Source organism: Mastacembelus armatus, chromosome 18 (genome assembly GCF_900324485.2).
Source record: "Mastacembelus armatus chromosome 18, fMasArm1.2, whole genome shotgun sequence".
NCBI lineage: Eukaryota > Metazoa > Chordata > Actinopteri > Synbranchiformes > Mastacembelidae > Mastacembelus > Mastacembelus armatus.
This window is the reverse complement of record NC_046650.1, coordinates 7464412-7489602: the sequence shown is the minus strand read 5'-3', so window position 1 is coordinate 7489602 and position 25191 is coordinate 7464412. Positions and strand designations below refer to the sequence as shown.

Genomic DNA, 25191 nt, shown 5'->3' with positions numbered 1-25191 from the left:
TGTGTGTGTGTGTCTGTGTGTGTGTACAGACATATATCCCATTTCTCTGGTGTCTCTTTAAAAGAATAGATTGTTCTTCTGCTGCAAACAAAGAGTAAAGACACACACCACACATAGAGTAAGACAGAGGGAGGAAGTAAGCCTGTGACAGGATTTATGATGGGCATGAGATGTGGGGAGACAGAAAACAGACGGAGAAAAGGAGGTGGGGGACACTAGAGAGGAGGAAAGATAGACAGACTGACAGAAAGACTTCTATATGTCCACCAAACGCCTCTCATCAAATAAAGAGGGAGCCAAGGGAAGAAGAGAGAACAGAAGAAAAAGGAAAGTAAGAACAAAAACAGAAAAGAAGAAGTGGGGAGGGATTGTGGCATCATTTGACCTCAAGTTGGGAGAGGATTGAAAATTAAAAACGGAGTGAGAGGAACTGATAAATAGTGAAATAGATTCAGTTTATATGAAGCAATGTTTGCTCTTTCCTGGCACTGATTTGTCTCTACCAACTACTGACAGAAATGTCAGTCTCTTTAGCTCCTGTTAGTCTGTCTGCAGGTGGTGTACCCTGAGTTTAAAGAGCTAAAAACAGCCACTGAGAATGAGCCAAAACTCTAAAGTTGTGGACCTTAAAGCCAAAACTGAGCTAAAAGAAGCTAAAATGTGCTGTAGAGGTGCATTAGTGTCCTCTGTGGCTCAAGTATGCAAGTAGTCATGTGATCTGTTAATATCAAAACATTGTTTCTAGCAGCTTTTAAAGTTATAATGACGTTAATGTGTGCTTTCTTTTATGGGATGTGCTGATCATAATTGGTGTTCCCTCAGTGTAAATGCAGAGAAAGCTGCATAGATTCAGCAGATGAAAAAAGCAAGGATAGATCAATACAGAAATCAATTAGAAAATCAAAATAATGGAAATGCATGCAATAACGTAACAAAAGGGAAGGGAATATTGTATAAACAATCCCTATGACCCTAACACGTTATCAGGCCACCTAAAATTAAAATTATATTAAAAACAAAACATAGTTATATTAAGAGTCAATTTAAAATGAAATGCAAAATATACAAAAAAAAGAACGGAGCAAAAATGTTTATAAAATCTTAATCATATGCGTGAGTGCAAAGTAACTGAATCATGGTTCAGTCTGCAAGACATGCAGATTAGTTTCCTGTGGACACCAAAAGCCATGAACACATTTCAGTCTGTTATCAAAAGAGAAAGAGGGAGGTCGAATGACACCGACATGGAGACAGAAACCAAATCCAACAACAATTGCAAATATGAATCCTAAGACGATGGAGGGTTGAAACAGGAAACCTGTAAGAGAAAGAGAAAGAAGGAAAAATAAAAGGAGAAAAACAAAGGAGGAGAAACGGATCAGTGGACTGATGGAGATAAAAGAAAAGAGGCAGAGGAAGATGAAAGATTTTAGTTAAAGAGGGTTGACCCCTCACTCTACCCCACGTATTGACCACAGCAGGCTTTGATAAACTACACTCTGTTTGTGTGTGTGTGCATGCGTGTGTGTGCGTGTGTGTGTGTGTGACCTCTGCACATTCAGAGCTAAATCAATCTGTCAAACGTGTTAGCAAGCCCGTGCTTATTCACCGCCATGCTTGTTTGTGTGTGTGTGTGAGTGTGAGTGTGAGACAGACCCTGACCGGCCATCAGAGCCAATGACGGAGTATTGATCAAGGCTCTGTCACCATAGAAACGGCCATTTGGGAGGACAGGCGAGGGTGCGCGTGTGTCAAAGTGGGAAGACTTACTTCAAGGTGGCTCATCAGATCATCGTGTGTGTGTGTGTGTGTGTGTGTGTGTGTGTGTGTGTGTGTGTGTGTATGTAAGAAATGTCAGCTTCATGTTTTCCATTCACAGCATGTTTTTGTGTTCCCAGCCAATTAAAAGGTCATCAAAAAACAAAAACACATCAGCAGCAACCATTTCGAAGCTGCTGTGTCTCATTAACATCAATAAATATTACCTCTTTAATTATGAAACATTATTATAATTATTGTAAACAAACATGAGCAGAATGTCTCAAGCTTCCACTCTGCGTTTCCTTTCTGAACCACGGTGTCAGACTTTGAAGGGAAATCTTCTGGATTGACTCTTATCTTTGGGTTGGGCTGTATTTCTGAAGCTCAGGAATTTGTTTATGTTGTTCATAGTAACACAGTACTCATCAAAGTTGTGTCTAGAGCAGAATAGGGTTTATCCAGGATATAACATAAACATGTGCAAACACCTAGAAAATCTATGTTCCTCAGGTTGACACAGATCAAACAGCCCTTTGCAGTGGTATCAGTTTTTCTATACTAGTGCCAATGCTATATCAGAGCTTTGGTACTGATACTTTTTTTTTTTTTTTTTTTTTTAAACTCAGTGATGAAAATGTTTTCATCAATGGAAAGAAATCAAATGTCTTTCTCTTGTGGTTTAAATCAGGAGCTTTTAAATTAAAGAGTGCAGTAAATAAAGTTATGAGAATGAAAACTATACAGTAGTACTTGACAGTTTATTAGTTTACTTGAGTTTATGACTTACTTTACTTCTTCACAGGCACATTTTGGGCTGTACCAATAAAGTGTTGTTGTTGAATCAACACTCCAGTATTTAAACATTTCCTGAACTGGTGTGGCTGACATTTACGTAACTGTCTGAAACTGACCGGCTGAACATTGGATCTGAATATATGCACCATAATCTCAATATTAAACACTAGCCCCCAGAAACAGCAGCTCATGGAGTATAATCTTATTTTTATTTTTATTTTATTTTATTTATGAAGAGAAATCTTGACTCCGGCTGCATTGTGTATGAGTGGTTAGCACTGTTTAGGAAGGTTCCTGGTTTGAAACCCAGCAGGGGCCTTTCTGTGTGGAGTCTGCATGTTCTCCCTGTGCTTGTGTGGGTTTTCTCCAGGTACTCTGGTTTCCTCCCACAGTCCAAAAACATGTATGTCAGGTTGATTGGTGACTCTAAATTGCCCATAGGAGTGAGTGTGAGTGTGTGAGGTTGTTGGTCTCTATGTGGCCCTGTGATGGACTGGTGACCTGTCCAGGGTGGACCCCTGCCTTTCACCCAGAGAGAGCTGCGATAGGCTCCAGGAGGAATAAGCAGGTATAGATGATGGATGGATGGAATCTTGACTGCATAACCATGAAGGTGGTCCTGACTCTTGTTTCCTTCCTTACTGTTCATGATTATAAAGCTGTCTTTAGCAGTTGAGCACACTTACTTTTTCAGCACATTAGCTACGCATATCCTAATAGTTATTTTCTAGGTCCACCTGACCTCTAGTCCACTTTTGGGTGCTTCTGTATAGCATCGTGATTACCGAATGTTTCATATATGTTGAAGAATCAATGCATGTATGGGTTGATTGATGTTACGGTCAAAGAAAATCACATCAAGGAGGAGCTGAAGTATCTTTGGCTGATCAGCTGTTTCCTCTGATTTCTGCCTCATGTAGGAAATGAAATGACTTGCAGAGAATTGTTGCTCAGCTTGCTCATTTGTGACGAGGTCTGGGGTCAAAAGTCACCAGCTTACCCATCCTACCATGATTTCACTTAAAAGTGAAGCTCTTCTGTGAAGAAATGAGGACAAATGGATTTGTTTCTATTTAAGGGTTTGAATACAGTCAAGGTTAAGGGTTAACAAATGTAGGTCAGTGGACTGGCTGTGAAAAAGTGTGAGTGTGTGTGTGTGTGTGTGTGTGTGTGTGTGTATCTAGCCAGGCTTCCATTCAAGTGTGTTACTGTGTATGTGTGAATATATATATGTACTTGGGTTTTTCTGTGTGTTTATGTGTGTGTGACCTGCTCTTTGTTCCTGTGCTCGGTGCAGTAAGGAGAGTGGACCGTTGACGAGGATTAATGCCCAACATATGGCAACCCTACGGGACACACACACCCACATACACACACTCACACACAAACTGCAGTCATTACTCTGAACAAAGAACTGTAAGGTGAAGGCGATATCATGTGTCCTTTGCACACACATACACATGGCAGGGATTCACATGGACACACACACACAAACACACCTTTATGTTGCTTGCACATGGATGGATGCAGATGAACACAAACACACACACCTGGTACTGTAACATGTAGCATATCCATTGTGAGTGTATTTGAGATGAAAGGTAGCAAGGGGGTTGTTGATGGAAAGGCTTTAAGGTTTGAATGCAAACACCTGTGTGTGTGTGTGTGTGTGTGTGTGTTTGTGTGCATGTGTGTCAGTGAGTAAAAGACAGGTACAATAGTGTGTTTATAGCATATGTGTGTTTGTGTGTGTGTGATTGAAGGAGAAAGAAGGAGAGGTGAAGCAGAGTTCATAGGAAAAGTGAAGGTTCATGTTTTCATTTTTCATGCTCCTTTGCCTCTCTCCCTTTTTCACTCTCGTTGTGTGTGTGTGTGTGTGTGTGTGTGTGTGTGTTTTTTTCTCATGTGCGGGATCGCACCCCAAAACATTTTCAGACACTTCCTTTTGCACACTTTCTCTTTTCTCCCCGTGCCCTCATCTCTCCCACTGGGGTCTGATAAACTCACATATTCTTGAAACCCCAAAATCCACTCTATAACATATATTCATAAAACCCTACATTACATAACATACCTGTAATTGAGCATAAGCACCAATATCTCTAAGCCCAGACAGATCAACACACACACATATAAGTATAGTGAAGTAAAACATTACCACACTGCTGCCATATTATTTTTCATCTGCGTCATTCAGCCTATGCATATACAAAGCACAGCAGTGAAATAGTGGTGCCTGACCTATCATGTAATTTTGTCTCTCTCCTATCCCTGGTGTCCTCACCCATTGTTTTATCAATCTATTACAGTTTTGCTCTTGTGTTTTTGGTTTTGTTAATTACATTGTAGTGTAGTTGCTTTACATTGTTTTTTTTTTTTTCTCTATTTCCAGCTGATATTTTAATTGTGGGTTTCTTCTTTTCTATTCTCATCCAGTGACACTGTGGTGATGTCTTGTACAGGTTTTAGCTTTTTGGTCTCCTCTCTCCCTCTCCCTCTCTCTTTCTCTCTCTAGGTGTAAATGACTTTGGACGGCCATCTGTTACTTAGCCACCCTGCAGAGAGTTGGCCTGCATGCGCACCTCCTCTGTGTGTGTGTGTGTGTGTGTGTGTGTGTGTGTGTGTGTGTGTGTGTGTGTGTGTCTGTGTGTGTGTGTTTGTGTGTGTATACCTTCCTTTATGTTTAGTTGCACATGTGCTGTTACTGTATTCCTGGGTTTCAGTGTGTTTATTTATGCCTACGTGCACATACATAATACAGTAGGTTATACGTGTGTGTGTGTGTGTGTGTGACAGAAACAGAATGAGAGAGATGCATGTTTGTGTGTGTGTGTGTGTGTGTGTATTCGGGCTCACTTGCACATGTAGTACATGTATTCTTGTACTAGTGTATTTAAGAAGGATGTTGTTTTACATCAGTGTTTGCATATTCAGTCTCCATCCAAACTAATGTCCTTTTTCTGTCTCATTTGTTTTTTTGGTTTTTTGTTAGAAAAAATGTCATGTAAAAGAGAAGTCTCAAAAATTGTTTCATTTTTCGAGTTTGCTTGTAAGTAATTCTCCATATCTGTTCCCTCCAATTAGTTTTCCCATCATTAAGGTATAAAACAATTTCTCTAACCCTCTTCACACTCCCCAGGACTAAAATTCTGGTAGTAAAAACTGGAAATAATGTGATTCCTATCTAAATTCACTGGAATCAGTGCTCCCCAAAGAGCTCAAAACCCACCTGAATCTACCTATGATCTCGGTTGTTGGAGGCCTTTTATTTTGAATCAACAAGTCTTGGACACCTGCTGCTGGTTATTATAGAAAAGTCTTTGGATATTCAGAAGATTGCTATAAATTTTATTTGGAGCAGAATTAAGATCAAAGTTCCTTTTGTTAATGTTATTATTACCATTCCCCAACAAATCTGCCACAAATCAAATATTTATTTCCATGTCTTGCATCAGTGTTCTTGCTCTTTAGTTTATAGTTGAGATAAAGATCGAGCTCTTTCTGCTGTTAAGTGGGGGATATTTTAGGATGTGGCAACTCCTGCTGTTTCTGTTAGTTCTAGTGCTTTGAAGTGTGAAAATGTCACAGAGAAAAGATCTTTGGAGCTCGGCACATCATGGAAATGCTGATGATAAAAGGACAGACTGCACAGCCCCTGTCTTGACTTCACGCCACTGTTGGGCTGTCCTCAAATCAACCGATCAGGTGCAGGTCCAGTGAAAGTACTCTGAAACTACAGTGCTCTGCATAGAGTCAGTTTGTGATGCAATTACGTCTTGGCGACCTGCTGTCCCTGCTGGAACATCCAGCTGTCGGCTTCGACTGCTGAAGTGATGCTCAACCAACAGTACGGCAGACTTGATTAATGTCTGAGCCTGAGAGCATCACGCGCTGAAAAACAAGCCTCAAGTGTGGAGAAAACTGAGCTAATGGACTGAATTATACTTCACGTGTGTAGTAGCAAGTGATTAAGAAAAACCTGCAGGGAAAGTAAAGGTTGATTTCATATCATGTTTTATAAAGTCTAAATGTGATAAAATATTCATTAGTGTTTAAAAATGCTTAAATGTGCCCGGTTTTATCTTTTCTACCATGAGAGAAATATTTTGAGGTTAAATCAATTTGTCATTAGTTGGGATATCTCACCAACTGTATCTGAGATGAATATCAAATCAGCTCTGAATCAGCTTTTCATCTGTTGTTTCACTGCAGATGTTTTATTTTTTCTATGACAGTGGGCCATGCACCTACTGTGGATACATAGTGAGTAATGTTAGAGGGATAGGTGCACACCCTGAACAGACAAAGAAACTGACATCAACAATTCTGATCCCTTCATCTGTCTGTACTCAACACTGTGAGTCTAATCCTGTCACAGTAATTAATCTGTCTCTCTCCTCTCTCCCCCTCCAGCTCTCGTCCAGGCCGTCCTCCGAAGCGTTGTTCTGGTGCAGGGATCCAGGAAAGCCCCAGGCTGCTGCACCCGGGCCTCCCCAGCCTGCTGTCTCCCAACCTGCTGTCCCACACTGGTAATAGAGAGAGATGAATGATTTTCTCTTTGGATCTGTTTTGTTCGGCTTCCTCCGTCTTTCTGACTCTTCGTTCTCTCCTGTGGTGCAGCGTGTCCCTCGCTTCTCAAAATCAGATTTTGTTTCAGTTCTGCCAAGCTGATAAAAACAGACACTCATCTGAGTCAGCTTAACTTATTAGCGTGCACGGAGCAATGAGCAGCCAGTGTGGAGGGGAGGGCTCTGTGGATCTTTTTCCTCCTGGTTTTTGCCTCGCAGGTCGTATGCAGGCTGCCCTGAGGTTGTTAGATGTACATGAAACCTGAAACATGTATTCGCAGACACTACTCAGGGCTGAAAACTGGCACTGGCAGGTCCCATAGACTTTACATTGCAATGACATCACACAGGTAAAAACAGCTTTTCTCCTTCAGTCAGGCAAAGCTGCACAACAATTAAAGTGTAGTAGTTTACTCATGTGTCTCTCGTTCACTCTCTTCCTTCCCCCTCTAATCCACCCTGTCATCCCTCCATTTCTGCATCCCTCCCTTTTTCCCTGCTCTTGTCCTCTACTCTCCTTACTTCCTTTCTTGGCAGCTGTCTTTCCTGTGTTTCTCTTCTACTCTCCATCCCTCCATTCCTTCTCCTTCATCCATGAGCAAAAGAGATTTAAAGAAAAGCAGTTTTTCTTTTTGGGCACAGAAAGTGAAAATGGAGAGAGTGAAAAACTGAGAGTGGAAGAGGGAGAGGGGAAATGAAGAGAAGAAAAGAGGGATGTTGCCAGAGGAGATGATGAAACCTAGAAATGAATGCCAAGGAGAGGGAGAGAGAGACAGAGCAAAAGATGGTGGGAAGGAAGGAAAGAATAATGGATGGACCAGGGAGGAGAAACGTTATCTAGAGGTCTCACAGCGATGGAGGGAAAAAGAAGGAATAACCAAATATAAGATGGAAAGAAAGGAGAAAAAAAACGATGCAATATTGGGAAGAAGAGGGGAAAAAGACCTGCAGAGAAAGAGGGTGAACGAGTGCAGACTGCATGGTGGTGTGATGAATGACACGTCTCTGGGGTCCCACTCCTCCATCTGTCCATCCCACCCTCCCTCCCTCTCCCACTTTTCTTCCCTCTTTCTTCCTCAACTCATCCACCTCCCTGCTTTTCTCTGCTCCGTCATTCTTCCGTCTGTCCCTCCTATCTTTTTGTCTTCCTTCTATCCTTTCTTTTCTTCCTCTTCATTCTTTCACCTATTTCTTCCCTTTCCCTGTCCTCCTTTCCCTTTCCCTCTTTTCACACTGTACTTTAATACTTCCAAAATCTTTCATTTTCTGTCCATCTTTCCCTTTCTTTGTGCTAAACTTATAGTTTTGACTTGACTCCTCTTTCTTTTTAACTTCCTTCATACTTGCTCTTCCTCCTTCTACACCTTTTCTTCATTTCTTTTACCTCCTTCCTTCCTTCCCTCATTCATTTCAAACATCTCACTTTACACCCTCCCTCCTATTTCCTCCTACATCCTTTCTTCCTTTCCTCCCTTCCACTGCCATTTTTATAATCTCTTTCCGCCTTCATTCCTCCCTTTTAATTTCTTCCATCTTTGTTTTTCCTTCCTCCTTTATCTTTCATATATAACTCACCTGTCATCTTTCCATCTCTCCTCCACCTTTTCTTTGTCACTTTTCCCTCTCATTTCTTTTGCACTGATCCTGCCTCCCTTCCTAATCTTCTTCCAGTTCCTATGCTCTTCTCTTTCAGTCTTTACCTGTTATCTATCTTGCTGTATCTCTACTTCCTGCCCTTTCTTTCTTTCTATCCTGCATCCTTCTACCTGTCTCTTTACTCATTTCAACCTCTTATTTGCCTCCTTCCCTTCCTTTCATTACTAACCTTTCACCTGTCGTTTTGCTCCCTCTCCAAACTTCCTCTCATCTTTGCTTTTCATTTTTTTTCTCTGGTTCTTCATCCTTTCCTCCCTCTTATTCTTCATCTCCATTTATTTCTTTTATATTACTCTCTTCCAGTCCTTTTTACATAATTTCCCCTAATCTTTTTTTTTTCTTTTCCTCCCTCCATCCGTCCTTCCCCTTGACAGTGACTGTTGGCCTCCTTTTCTCCCTCTCTCTCCAGGATAAATAAAACATGGTTGTGTTTAGTGACATATGGACACAGCTCACTGTGGCATACTAATGACACACACACACACACACACACACACACACAGAGTGCGCGGACACATCAGGTACGTGTGCGAGACAGAAGTGTGTGTGTTTGTGTGTGTGTTTGTCGAACATTAGTGGAACCCAGAGAAAACATTTGCTCACTTATGATTCCTCATTAGCTTACGCACAAACACGCACACACACACACACTGCACATATATGCTACGCACACGCGCACACACACTTGGCAGTCGTCGGATGTTGCACACACGCAGAGTTGGTTGTCTTAGTGGCCCTGCGTCCATGGAGACGCCACGTTGCTGGGGGAGACGGGTTGTTGTTTACGACCTTGCGGGCGCCACGGCGATGGGGGGTATCGGCCAATCACAGATGGACATTTATCACACTGTTAGAAAACAGTGCAAGAACAGGAGAGAGAGAGTTTGGAGAAAACAGTGAGAAGAAGGCAACGCATGAGGAGAGGAGCAAAATAAGGGAGGATGAAATGAGAGCAGACAACAGAAGGATGAGTTCAATAGAGGAGGAGATAGAAAAAGACAGAAGGAGGAAAAACTAGAGGGCAAAGAGCTGTTGAGATATAAAAAATGGAAGGTAGAAGAAAGAAAAAGAGGAAAAAAGAAAAGATTGTGTGAATGAAAGCCTAGAAAGATGGACAAACTTTTCTTTAACTCCTCTGTTCTGTCCTCCTTATGATTCATCGCTCCTATATCGGTTTTCAGACTCACTGCCTTTTTTTATCCTCCATCTTGCCCTTTCTCTCTTGCTTCCCTTAATCTTTTCCTTCTTTCTCTCTCCTTCTTTTCCCGTTCATTTTTTCCTCTATCCCATCACCTGTCCTTCCTCTCCTTCTTTTCTTTTGACTCTGTGCTCTTCTTTCATTCTTTACCTTTTCCACACCTTCTTCCTTAACTCATCCCTTTCTCTTTTCCTCTCTTCCTGCTTCACCATGTCCTCACCTCCTTGTTTACATTTCTCTTGCTCTGTTTTGAAAGAGGAAGAAGAGAGAAAATGCTGAAAACACAGATGAGAAAGATAAAAGATGGAAAAAGCAGACCCAAGATGGGATAAGAGGAAAAAAAGGAAGAAAGGGAAAGGAGAGGTGTGAAAAGAAGGAAAAATAAATGAAAATGGATGATGGAGCAGATGAAGGAAAGGCTAAAAAGAAGAGAAAGCGAGGGAGGAGGAGGCATAAATGACAACAAGAGAGTGATATCAGTTTAATTGGCCTCATCTTCCTTAACAAAGAAGCTGTGATGATAAGCGTGTGTGTGGTAACCTATGCAGGGTGCTGCGGCACTCATTTGACTTGTTAATTCACTTCAAATACAGCTCAATGGTTCGCCTTGTCTTCTAAAACACGCACACACCCACACTTCACATAAACACACAAACACTTTGGAGCCAGATACACACAAACCACAAACACTTTACACACACACAGACATTTTTTGAATATTGTACAAATACGCACAGCTTAAAGTGACAGACATAAGCATTACTACATCTGGCGCATGAGCGAGCGCACACACACACACACACACACACACACACAGACACACAGATTTACCCTGCTTGTTCATGCACACACACTTTAACAGACACACAAGTACTCTGTGCAGGTTACAGATGAAGTGCTTTCAATCTTGTCCTGAAAAGAATACACTCATATGAGGACTCTCATGTGCACCTGCAGAAGGTGGGCGGGGTGAGGATGGTAGATCGAGGGAGAGATGAAGGGGAAAGTGAGAGGAGGGAGAGAGAGAGAGGTAGGGATTAGGACTGAAGAGGTCTGGAGTGATGTTAAGTGTTTATCTCTCCTCCTCTTTTTCTTCCCCCCTCTTGTATTATGTTTTCTTTTTTTTTTTTCTTTTCCCTATGAGAAAACTAAAAACACACACACTAATATCTGTGATGTGCAGCAGGTAGCACCTCCCACTGGTTGTTCTCTGCTGTGGAAACCTCCATTTAGAAGTGGAGTGGAAATCTGGTCTTGTATTTGTTTATTTCTGCAGCTTTAAAGATGTAAGAAAATGAGGTGGAATAAATAGAAGGAAAGGCAGATGACTAACGACAAAGAACATTTGCATTGTTAACTTCTGTGACTAACCAGACCCCAAAAAAAAACAAAAAAAAAAGCTAAATTACAGCGAAATGAAATATATAGAACAGCAACAAACAAAAGGAGACCTAAAAACCAACAAAACACTTGTAAATCCTTGCACAATCAGAGTTATAAATTATAACCTGCAGGACACGTCATTGTATTAAAACATTCAGAATCAAGATGAAATTGTTTTCTTTTTAACCAGACTGCAAGTAATTGCTGCTAATAGGAGTATTGTTGGGTCTCTGAGGAGTTGTTTAGTTAAAAACAACATGCATATACAGTGCTGTGGGTAAAAAGCTTCTCAAACCAGTGATTAATTTAATAGACATGATCGTCATCCTCGACAGCTAATATTAACGCCACAGTAACACTGCTAGTGTTAGTTTCCTGCTTTACCAAACCTACCTGGCATTACCAACATCTGCCCACTTTAAATGGTAATCAAAACCTTTAATCATTATCTTTGACAGTAAATTAGCCCATTGACATTGAATGTAATCATTAATGTTAACAAGCAATTGAGCACTGACCTGAACTATTGACACGAACCCCAACCACTTATTTTGAACAGAGAATAGAAAACCTGAAGTCTCTATTTTATTTATCAGAGAAGCCCTAATAATTTAATGTTTGACAGAGAATAGCATCACTGATCAGTGAACCGAGACCCTTTTATTGTTGACTTAAGCAACAGAGCACCTCACTACAGACTTTAAACAGGCAATAGTCCAAACCATTGACTAAGTTAACCAATAAAGCCTCTAACCATATTCTTTTATGCAATATAAATACAAACTATTGGCCGTATTAGACTTTCAAACCCTGACCATTGGCTTTGGAAGGAAACAGAATCACTAATCATTGACTTTTGAAATTCTATTACATGGCAAATTTCACTGAATAGACACCAGAGCTCCCTACGTTTTCATTTTAAGAGATCATGGTCCCCTAAAGAATCACCATGTTAGATCAGGCAGTATCACCTCAAAATGCTGTATTAGGCAATACAGCCCATAATTTAATCAAATATTACACTGATGTCAAACAGGTGACTTTAAAGAGATATGACATCTGCAACCACTGGAGTTGGTTATTAAAACCTTAACCACAGGATTTATTGTGAGATAGAAGCAGAAACATTTGCCTGCTAATAGACAAGTAAACCTTTAACCAGTTAATTTATTTAGCAATAAAAACGTAACCATTCCCTGTCGATCCACATGGAAATGCTGAATCTTTCACACTCAAATAGCTTAGTTACGTTTACGAGTCAGTGTCTGTGTCTGCTATAGATGACACAAAATGGCTGCTGCAGAATGGCTGCAAATGGGGCTCTTGGACATCCAGTGAAAGCTAAAGTTGGACGGACTAAGTGCTGGAGCACAGAACTGAAAACTATTTGACTCAGCACAAGAGCAATCGACTGCATTTGTAAATTGGTGCTCCGAGTGCTCGCTGGAAGAAAAGAGAAAAAAACAGGAAAAGCAAACAAACAAAAAAAAAAAAAAACAGAACAGTGTGTTTCTAAAATCAGAACACAAAGAGCAATTTCTCTGTTTTCCTGTTTGTTTTATTCAAAGTGTCACTCCATCTCTGAGAGCGTGTTCAGAGCACTTTGTCAGAGATGTAGGTGCAGTGGATTAAATATTTATGACCATGGCCAAATGGGGTGGGTTTCACACGAGCTCAGGGGTTTAGGACCGTAGAAGATCACCCAACAGTCTCCACCAGCAAACACAAAGCTATTAAAGACCATCCTGTGCTGTGGACGAACACTGGCAGATCTCATTTAGAACATCGTCCGCCCTGTTGTCAGTGCTTTTACCACGGCAGGTCTTAGGACAGCAGGTACGCGTGTTACATGATGGGTTAAGTCTAACATACAACTAAGAAGTCATATATATTCTAAGGAGAACATTTCCTTTTATGACAAAAAGTCTTATTTTGAAAAGTCAGATGTTTCAGCATTGATTTTTTTTTTTTTCAAGTTTTAATTGAATACGTGTCCTATTTAAATTTGTCTTGCTGTAGATGTACTGTGGGGTATTATGTAGGTTTCGTTTGTCAGTCAACCAGTGGGAACTGCATTCTTGTCTGAAATGGGCACAACAAGCCATAGTCAGGGTGTGCTGTGGGGAAACTCCTTGTAAATTGTTTATTTTTCATGTTATGCTGACGATTCACTACTTTTCAGAAAGAATTCTACCTACCTCTGTTTTTTATTACCCTCCTTTTTCTTCTCATCTTTCTCTCGTTTGTCCTTCGGAAAGCATTAGGATGCACGGGAAGGAAAAGGAGATGGGTAAACAACTTATGGATAACCCACAGGGGACCGCTGAAACATACACACACACACACACACACACACACACACACAGGAATATATATATTTTCTCTCTCTCTCTCTCTCTCTCTCTCTCTTTCACACACACACACACACACACACACACACACACACTCTTGTTCTATATGATCCGTGTCTTTGAAGCACTCTGTCAATCAATCACACACTAATTCCCAAGGTTCCGTGGTCGCCATTAGTGACGGAGGTCGATGCTGGGTAACCGTGGACACAGCGGACAGCCATCGATCTGAAAGAGGAGTGTGTGTGTGTGTGTGTGTGTGTGTGTGTGTGTGTGTGTGTGTGTGTGTGTGTGTGTGTGTGTGTGAGAGAGAGAGAGAGATAGTCATGACTTAGAACAGTATTGTGGCTGTGCCCTCACTATTGATTGTTTTCTGGTTGCATTGAGGCGAAGCGGGCGTTCTGACTCAGTGTCCTAGTATGGAAGTGTGTATATCCATGTTTTGTGTGTTTTCTTGCTGTGCCTGTGTGTGTGTGTGTGTGTGTGTGTGTGTGAGAGATTGTGTCTGTCCAGTTTGCAGAGCTGTAGAGCTGGTTGCTATATCTGTATATACATCTTTCTGAGTGTATGTCAAGGTGTTCCTCAGTGAAATAATCAATGTGCCAAAGTAGTCCTGACCACACAGGGGGACTCCATATTCCAGTTTTAGTGCCACCCTCTTCTCTCTCTTCTTCTATGTAACCAAATTTGAAAAACCTGATCTGAACATGTTCACTGGATGTTTTGCTAGAATACATTTAGACCAGGGCTGTTTTCTCACTTACTGGTTTTGTGGGACAGATTTCTTAGCTCAGTTCTTAGTTTTTAACAATGTCACTCTGGGGATGGTGTGTCGGTCCAGACTGAAGTATCTGAACTTTTGGATGGTATTTATCTATAGTAGTTCAAGTACACAGAGCTGCTAGTGTGACAGTAGATGCTTAGGTGTTTTCATTTGAACGGTTTGTCTCTGTAAACTGCTATAAATATAATCATACATTTATAAATGTTTTTTTTTTTGGGGGGGGGTGCTACTTTTAGCACTGCTGCATCACAGCAAGAAGGTTCTGGGTTTGAATCCTGTTTGAACCTGGGGTCTCTCTGTGTGGAGTTTGCATGTTCTTGTGTCTGTGGGGTTGTCTCAGCTGCTCCACACAGCCTAAAGAGTTTGGGATTGGGCTAATTGGTGACTCTGAATCCCTCATAGACATGAACGTGAGTGTCGGTCTGTGTCAGCCCTGTGATACCCTGGCTGATCTGTTCAGGGTACACCCTGCCTCTCTCCCACTGTCAGCTGGGATTGGCTCTAGGCCCTCCGCCGCCCTGAATTGGACTAAGTGGTATAGAGAATGGATGGATGTTCATTTCCTTCATTTAAATGTGTGAGTTTTTGAAAGGTCACTTTGAATTCTGAGTTTCAGTCGTTGCCATCTGTTGTAGAGCTGAAACAGTCAATGGACATAAAGTTACTTGGTCACTGTTTTGAAATGAATTAATAATTTAAGACACTTTTTAGTATGGATGTCAAACATTCTCTGCTTCTGGACTTAGGTCTTGTCTGTTTTTATATCGTTATAATATGAACATCTTGGACCGTGGGTCAGACAAATGTGACATTTTAAGATGTCACCTTGTGGAAATGCTAACAGCTTCTGATGTTTTATAGACCAAATGTTTAACCACATTGATTCATTGAGAAAACCGGGAGGTTAATAGGTAATCATCGTAATCAGTAGCACAGTCAGTAATTGCAGCCATCTTTTGTTTACTTATTTTTTTTTTTTTACATCAAATGCTTATTTGCCTTTTACGCACAATACAAATTCTTGTTTTCCCAGACAACAGCACCCGTCATTATCAATTCTCCCCTCTCGTTTTTATCCATTTGATATTTCTCTTCATCCATCCCACTTCTTCCTCACTCATTTTTTTTCCCATTTCCAAACCTCTCTTGCTTTCCACTCCCACCATTCAATCTTTATATCCGCTCTTCTCCCTCCTTATTCTTTTTTTTTCTCAGATGACACCCCTTATTCCTTTCTTTTTCAAAATGTTGCCATTTCAACTTTCTCCACCTCCTTCATATTTTTATCTCCCTTCACTTTAAGACATGTTTCATTCATGACAGTGTAAAACAAAACATAAATGTTAGTTTTTGTTTTGTGTTTTGTGTTTGCAATATGAACTAGCAGCTAAATGTTTGTTGTTTTTTGTTTTTGAAGATTTGGCCTTTTTTTTTTTTTAACCAACTTCAAAATGGTTTCACCCATTTACATGGTCTTTTATTCCCTCAGTCGTCTGTTTGCCCTCTTTTCCCACATCATTTTTCTCTATTTCATCCTCCTCCTCTTTCTCAGCAGGGCAGCAGACAATACGTCTGGTCATTCTGCCTTGGGCTTTTTGACTGGACCTCTTTCTTTCAGTCTGTTCTTTCTTGTCCCCTTTAATTCAGCCTTTCTTTATTAAATGCACTTGTAAAACACACTGATACTATATACAGTGGGTACGGAAAGTATTCAGACCCCTTTAAATTTTTCACTCTTTGTGTCATTGGTGCCATTTGCCAAAATCAAAAAAGTTCATTTTATTTCTCATTAATGTTCACTCAGCACCCCATCTTGACAGAAAAAAACAGAAATGTAGAAATTTTTGCAAATTTATTAAAAAAGAAAAACTGAAATATCACATGGTCATAAGTATTCAGACCCTTTGCAGTGACACTCATATTTAACTCACATGCTGTCCATTTCTTCTGATCCTCTTTGAGATGGTTCTGCTCCTTCATTGGAGTCCAGCTGTGTTTAATTAAACTGATTGGACTTGATTAGGAAAGGCACACACCTGTCTATATAAGACCTTACAGCTCACAGTGCATGTCAGAGCAAATGAGAATCATGAGGTCGAAGGAACTGCCCAAGGAGCTCAGAGACAGAATTGTGGCAAGGCACAGATCTGGCCAAGGTTACAAAAGAATTTCTGCAGCACTCCAGGTTCCTAAGAGCACAGTGGCATCCATAATCCTCAAATGGAAAAAGTTTGGGAAGACCAGAACCCATCCTAGACCTGGCCGTCCAGCCAAACTGAGCAATCGTGGGAGAAGAGCCTTGGTGAGAGGTAAAGAAGAACCCAAAGATCACTGTGGCTGAGCTCCAGAGATGCAGTAGGGAGATGGGAGAAAGTTCCACAAAGTCAACTATCACTGCAGCCCTCCACCAGTCGGGGCTTTATGGCAGAGTGGCCCGACAGAAGCCTCTCCTCAGTGCAAGACACATGAAAGCCTGCATAGAGTTTGCCAAAAGACACATGAAGGACTCCCAGACTATGAGAAATAAGATTCTTTGGTCTGATGAGGCCAAGATTTAACCTTTTGGCGTTAATTCTAAGTGGTATGTGTAGAGAAAACCAGGCACTGCTCATCACCTGTCCAATACAATCCCTACAGTGAAACATGGTGGTGGGAGCATCATGTTGTGGGGGTGTTTTTCAGCTGCAGGGACAGGACGACTGGTTGCAATTGAAGGAAAGATGAATGCAGCCAAGTACAGAGATATCCTGGAAGAAAACCTCTTCCAGAGTGCTCAGGACCTCAGACTGGGCCGAAGGTTCACCTTTCAACAGGACAATGACCCTAAGCACACAGCTAAAATAACAAAGGAGTGGCTTCGGAACAACTCTGTGACCGTTCTTGACTGGCCCAGCCAGAGCCCTGACCTAAACCCAATTGAGCATCTCTGGAGAGACCTGAAAATGGCTGTCCACCAACGTTCACCATCCAACCTGACAGAACTGGAGAGGATCTGCAAGGAAGAATGGCAGAGGATCCCCAAATCCAGGTGTGAAAAACTTGTTGCATCATTCCCAAGAAGACTCATGGCTGTACTAGCTCAAAAGGGTGCTTCTACTCAATACTGAGCACAGGGTCTGAATACTTATGACCATGTGATATTTCAGTTTTTCCTTTTTAATAAATTTGCAAAAATTTCTGCATTTCTGTTTTTTTCTGTCAAGATGGGGTGCTGAGTGTACATTAATGAGAAATAAAATGAACTTTTTTGATTTTGGCAAATGGCAGTAATGACACAAAGAGTGAAAAATTTTAAGGGGTCTGAATACTTTCCGTACCCACTGTATATAGAAATGAGTTACAGTTGGATTATGTACCACTGTCAGGTGACATTTTCACTTTGAAATAGACGACAGACAGTAATAATATTAAGATACACATATTTAGACGTGTGTAATTAAAATAAATTGTTTTTTTCCTTCACTAAACACTGATGTATCCCCTTTAGGGTGATGTTTCCAATCTATTAAACGATTTCTTACTTACATGTACATGAGCTACATTAATATTTATTTAAAGTGATGTTTCTTACCAGTCCTCCCTTTTAAGCTGTGGTTTGGTTTCCACTAATCTCTGGGGAAAAATATGTGGCTTTTATCTGCCTATTGCTCCACTATGTTCACCAAGTAGTTGCCAACTTTGTGTATTCATTGTTTGATGCCAAGCTTTTTCTCTGAAGCCACGTGAAACGTTCAGTTTCCTTTTCGTGCTGAACATCACGTTATGAAAAAAGACACATGAATTATGACGCTTTATTTTAGAGGGCTGTTATTTCTAAATTCTAGCTTCCTAAACAGTGTCACTGTAGACTAGAAAGAGACAACGATTTTGAGACTTGAGACGGTTTTGTCTGTAATTATCACCAAACTTAATGGATATTTCCAGGAAACTCCTTAGGGCAGTATTTGGAATAATTTACCAACACATGATGTGTTGCTGAGTTATCCAGGCAGCAGATACGCTCAAAAGGAGATACTTTAGAATAAAAAGGTGCACCCACTGTATAAGTAAAAAAAAAAAAAAAAAAAATCTGATACACTGATGAGACAAGGTGGAAATAATGTCAGCGTAGTGACATGTAATCATACTACACATCAAATACCAGAGCTGCCAGTGTTTAAATAGACCTGTTTTTTAATATCCTGATCTATCAGATGTAACAGTTTAACTTCTGTAGTTAATTGAGGAAATGTTTAACCTGCACACACCACTTTCTTTCTCTCTGTCACCCCCCCCCCCCTTCATCCATCTATCCCTCTATTCTGGTTTAAATTAAATTTCAACACAACTCCTCCCTCTCTCTCTTTTTTCCCTCCCTCCATCTTGTTTTCTTTATACCTTGCAGACAGCTGTACTGTGAATGTAATGGACATTCCTCCTAGGCCGTCAACCGTGACTGGGGCAAAACCAACTGACCCACACACAGACACACACACAGACACACACACACACACACACACACACACACACACACACACACACACAGAGAGACGCAAGAATACACAGATAAGCATGCATGCATTCCCTCACACACACACACATTTATACATGAAAGCAAACTGAACTGTATGTACACACATGATGCAAAAGAAGCTCGTGTGCACAGTTACACACATAATAATGTGTTTACACAATAAAGCATGCGCACAACCGCCCACACGCAGGGTCATCTCTCTCACTCTGTTGGTTGTTGTGTATAGAAGTCAGTTCCAGGTCAGTGCACAGAGCCAGGGATCTTAGTCCATATAAAAGTGTGAGTGTGTGTGTATGTATGTGAAGTTGTAAGGGTGTGTTCTGTGTGGGTGTGTATTGTTTTTCTACATGTGTATCATTGAGTAGATCTGCCTGGAGGCATCCGAAACAGCACTCACACTTTGAAACACTTCAGCAAAACACTCAGGTTGGCAACAATTTGACAGTGATAGTTGGGTGTGAGTGGCCATATGTGTGTTACAGCCCACTGCAAAGCATCATGGGTAAGGGCTGGCAATTATGGGTGTCTTACCTCTTTGAGAGTTAATGAGGGTGTGTGTGTGTGTGTGTCACAGGCCTAACTGCAGCAGCCATGGCCGAGCTCCAGAAACTACAGAAGATGAAGATGATGATGAGTCTCCAGAACGGCAACGAGTCAGACAATGATGATCTACACTCCAATACAGGTAAACAGACACACACACACACACACACACACACACGCAAATGAACCTGGAACACATTTAAAAAGTGAGTGATTAAAAAAGAGGAATAACACACTGTTCCCTGGTGTGTTATTAAAACCAACACTGTAGTCCAGATATGGTACCAAACTCTGCACCAGCGGCCATGAAATATTTGGTGGACATTCCTGATCCCAGAGGATGACACCTAATGTTTCTGTTGACCTCTAACACTGAAGAAAAGGTCAGGGCTGTTTCACTTGGCAGTGTTTTCATAATGTGAGACTTAAATGAACTCAGCACCCTCTGGTTGCTGTCACTGCTCTGTGATAGTTTACTTCCACTTGAGAACAGCATGTTCAATCTAAACTTCTGCTTTGGGTTAAATATCAGTCGGTTTTTTTTTTTTTTTTTGTTACTTTAAAGAAAGCAGATGAAAAGATCACACGGTGAGAAATTGTTTCATTTGTTCACCTCGAAGATCAACATTATACCACGATTTTTATTAGATAACAGTAAAGAACAAACAAAAAAAATCACCTAAACTATTTTATATCCTTTTTTATATTTAGAATATTTTACTCTCACACTTCCACCTTTCTCTTTTTCCCTGAGTCCCCTCCACCCCTCCCACACCCCCCACCAAGGATCAGTTACCTCCCTTTAATGTCCTCTTTTGGTTACTTCACCTCACTTTACATCACAAACTAGAAAATACGCTGATAGCTGCAGGGAGGAAAGAAGCCTCGCACAGAAACCAAAGAAGAGAAAGTATTATTTTGTAATGAAACTCAACCTGAGCTCATGTCACAGATCATCTCGATTACATAAGTGTACGTGTGTGCAAGTGTGTGTGTGTGTATGTCTCCTATGTAAGTGCTGATCAAGTTTCATTAATATTCATGTCTTCTCTCTCACTCTTCATCCATTATGTTGGGATGGTAAAGGGAATGTACGTGGATTAAATTCACATTTCTGTGGTTAAGCATTAGTACTGTAAGGGTTTCTCAGTGAAGTTAAAGGTATGTTTGTCTGTTCGTCCTGTTCAGGAACTAATGAAGTACAGTATCAGAGTCCACACGCACAAAACACTGAGCAGAACTTAATGATAAATAAGGAGCAAATGCATAATTGAAATAGTTCATTGAAATGTTTGTCTGACGACAATATTCCATGCACATGACTGAACGCTAAAGTACACTTTAGAAAACTACCTCCTTCAATAATGTATTACGCTGTGGTGTTCATTTATTCATTTTAAACTCGTCTTCCTATTCAAGGTCACAGGATGTAAATAACTGAGCCATTCTCAAGCTGCTAAAATTGAAATTTTAGACTTCTAAAGTTGTACTAATTAACAGTGTGATAGATGTAGAGTAAATCCTTGACTGCAGCTGGTTTTTCCTACTCAGCAAAAACATTATTCATCAGTGGGAGTAAGTGGCTTGATAAGTAAGACTTACCAAGCGACTTAACAAGGTTTTCGTTTGATAAATATAGGCGCTGTTAATATGCAGCAGAAAAAAAAAATCGTTTTGAAGAAGACTTCAAGTTTCATGAAGTGATATTGTATCTGTAGGGGAGAAGTGTTAATATGACTAAGCAAATGAGATTTAAAGTAAGCCAAAGGTAAGTTACTTCTGAAAGGGATGTACTTTTTCATTTGTCAAAAGCAAAGTTTTATTTTTCCCCAAAGTTAAGAGCTGATATACTGCCGTTTCTAATTGAGACTTTTTGTACGCTGCTTTGGAAAAAGAAAGTACAATGGCTGAGGTGACTGGCATGGTTGTACAAAAAAGACACAGATTTGTGTCCTATTTAAGGAGTGCACGAGGGCTCGTGAAGAGACCGTTGCATCAGAAATGGGTGGGTGGTGATGATAACAGTGAGTTATCCACTTGTAGGTTGAATTAACATGTTGGAAGTTGTTTCCTCGTGGGAAGGAACTTGGTGAATTGTTAGCGTTTGATGAGAAGGTGTCGTATGATCCCATGGCGGACAGGGCAGGAAATGGCAGGACACTTGAATAAAATTCAGTTCATTCTTTCTCTCTACACTTTGTGGCTTAAACTGTATGAACCATTAACTGTTAAAGTTCAAGTTAAAAAGGTAAAATCTGAACCTTATGTGTCTTTCGTAGGTGACACCAACAAACAAAGACTTCACACACGCACGCACTTTCCATCCCACTCCATCTCTGCTGTGTTTGCGTCTCTGAATTATTAAAAAGACAGAAAACAAAAAGCAAAGAGAAAAGAGTGAGCAATCCTTCCTCCTGTTTCCACCCAATCTCTCCTGTTTCTATTTTTCCTTTCTCCTCTTCCATCTCTTCCTTTTCTTCAGCTGACCTGGCAAATGGGCTGATAGAGTTACTCTTCTTTTCTCATTTTAATCTCCTTTGCCTTGTTTTTTATTTATTCCCTCCTGCTCTTCTTCCTCTCCATTCTCCCATCCTTTTATGTCATTGAGTGATTTTTGTTTTGTAAGTTCGTGGAAAGCTTTCTTTTCATTATCCGACCTTATTTTCTTTGTAACAGACATTCACACCAGCCTGGGAAACTGCAGCAGACAATAGAGCAGAGGAACAAGTGTACGAATGAAAAAGAAAATAAAGCGAGGGCAAAAAGACTCATAATGAGAGAAAGGGATATTTAGGACGAGAGAGAAAGGGAAGAAAAAGACAAGATGTTTTGAGGTTTGATGGCTGAAAGTCGATCTCCTGGGTTTGTCCTGCTCGCGGTGACAGTCATATGTTTTTTTTTTTTGTTGTTGTTTTGAGGGTATTTGAAAAGAAGAGTAACACTTGTCCCCCTGCATTATGCACACTTTCACTAAAGTCTGTCAGATATGTAGAAAACACCTTTTTGCCATTGTTGCCTATCCTAAAAAATGTACTGTTAAACATTATATATGCAGTTAGTTTAGTTTAACATGAAATTTAGAAGGTGTCCAGACCTATCATATGAGGCAGAGATCATCTACCTTGTGGGTGGGGGGTGGGGGTGGAGTGGCATAAAGACTTTTTTGTCCCCAGAGGGAGCTGTGAAGACTACAAGTTTGAAAAAGAAATGAAAATCTGTGGGTGTGGAGTTAGTAGGTGAGCTCACCAAACTGCCGTGAGCCGCTCCTCATTTCTGATTAAGGCAAGTGGCTGGAGGCCACATCACTGCTAGCAGCATTACACACCCAAATCTCCAACCAACAGCCAGCTAACAAATTAAATTCTGGGTAGTACAAGTAGCATTAAAAAAAAAAAAAGCATCTCTGATCCTTAATTTTAAGCTGTCCGTTGTGAATCCAAATTTTATAGCAACCCAGCTTTAAATCTGTAGCATACTCCTTTAATATACCATTCCTCTTATCCTCCTCCTGAGATTTGTGCTTTATTTTATTGACACATTTTGTCATGGGAAGCTGTGGGCTACAGTTCAGTAGTTGCTAGAAAACAGCTGCCTCAGGGTTTTATGTAGGTCGTTGTCTGGGATAATCCCCATTTAAACCCCCAACACTACGGACACCAGACAATTACATTGGACAGTCAGATTTTCAATTTTCAATCCGAATGTTTTACAAAGGACTGTGCCCCTTCACAATATAGCATCAGCTTCTATTTGGTGACATATGGACTGAAACATATCTTCCTAAAGTGAAAGATTTTTGAAGTTTTTAGTCCCAATAGATGTTTTTCATGTCACTGGCTGTGATGTCACTGATGTGCTGTTCTCTTTCAACTGAGATGTTAAAGATACCCACTTGAATTGTTTAAGTCAGTCTGTCATCAGTGCCATCAGTTCTGGAAAGCTGAGGGACTTTTAAACTTTTCCTTAACACATTTTACGTTTACAGCCTTATTAACAAAACTATTTGTAGATAAATCAGTAATAAAATTGTCATTCGATGCAGCCCTGACTGAGAGCAAAGGTACAAGTTTGAGAGATAAAGCACCTGAAAGACAAAAGAAGAATGCAAATTGTAGATGGAGAGAAAATAATAGAAAATGAAAGAAAAAAGAAAGTAGAGAAGGAGAGGACAAGGCCAAGGAAAAAAGAGTAATGTGTGTGTGTGTAAAAGAGAGAGAACATCTGCCCATCTGTTTATACTTCTTTTCTTCCCCGGTGTAAATGGCAGAGGGGATGAGGCCCAGCTGTCATCTACACACACACATGCAGACACACAGCACAGGGAATTCAGTAGGCAATAATAGAGAGAGACGGTTGCTAATTCAAACTAATGGAGGGAGATGAAGATGGATGAAAGAGGGAACAGGGGAGCAGAGAGAGAGATGTGAAGGGTGAGAGAGGCAGTGTTACACAGGGAGAGACGGGGACAGTGAGAACCAGAGTCCAGAAATGAAAGTGTGAAGAGAGAAAGTGATTGTTTCACTCTTTCAAAGGCCCATGGGTGACAAATATGTTTAAAAGTAATGAATATAATGATGATGACAGTCATTATCGTCATATGTTATTAAACTTGATAAAATGCTTTTTTAGTGATCAGTAAAAGTCATTTCTAATTCCTATTTATTGTAGTTAAATACTCCGTAGTACAGTGTCACTGATGTGAAGTCCGGGCTACGAATATCTGCACGTCCAAATCTCTGTGTCTGCATCTCTGTCCAGGGGGGAGTGAGTGTTCCTGGGACAAGGAGCGTTTGACCAGTCCTCCTTCTGGAGCCCACAGTGGCGGACCAGGAGGTGGAGGGGGGGGAGGCGGTGGAGCACCAGCAGTGGTAGGCGGGCCTGGAGGAGGAGGAGGGGGAAGTGGTGGTGGTGGTGGCGGTGCAGCAGGAGGGGGTGGCAGGGGGCCGGCCATAGGAGCTGTCAGTCAACAACAACTCCAGCAGCAGCAACAGCTACTGGCTAACAGTGAGTACACACACATAATTATGCACGCACAGACACACACACACACAGACAAATAAAGATAGATATATGTCCAAACAAACAACATGTGTAGACAATCTGCATGGAAAATGGTTAGGCACACACACACATTCCTAAGTGTGTGTGTGTGTGTGTGTGTGTGTGTGTGTGTTTATAGGGTTGGCAATATTTGTTAATGTACACCATTTAATCTGTTCCCATCTCCTGTATTAACACTCTGCCTAGATTAATCAGCACACACTCTACTAAATGACTCAATTCATCACCAGCACACACACTCCATCACACATATAGAGACACACAAATAAACGGAAACACACCCGTACTCGCATTTTTTTCTTACTGCAGAAGTAATGTTTTTGCACACACACACACACACACACACACACACACACACACAGACAGGGCAGCGGGAGGCGACAAACACTCACATTGATTATTCGATCACTTCAGTTGTCACGACAACAGCAATCAGTGTTATTGTTTCATTGGAATGAAAGCAGCCGCTGCAATATTTTTTGGTGGCTATGTTTATACGTGTGTGTGAGTGTTTTCGACAGCTGAGGTGACTTCTCCCAGTGTGCAGGTCTTATGGGGGCTCGCCTTTAGAAACAGGG

At 40.9% G+C, this 25191-nt stretch overlaps 1 protein-coding gene across 1 annotated transcript in view; it reads left to right on the top strand.

The window, feature by feature from the left end:
* dachb (dachshund b) overlaps positions 1 to 25191 on the top strand; it is an 82439-nt gene that overhangs the window by 37278 nt on the left and 19970 nt on the right. Inside the window, exons 2-4 of the mRNA XM_026298861.1 lie at positions 6970 to 7085; positions 19584 to 19694; positions 24311 to 24556. Of these exons, the coding sequence (XP_026154646.1) occupies positions 6970 to 7085; positions 19584 to 19694; positions 24311 to 24556 (473 nt within the window). The remainder of the gene's footprint in view (positions 1 to 6969; positions 7086 to 19583; positions 19695 to 24310; positions 24557 to 25191) is intronic.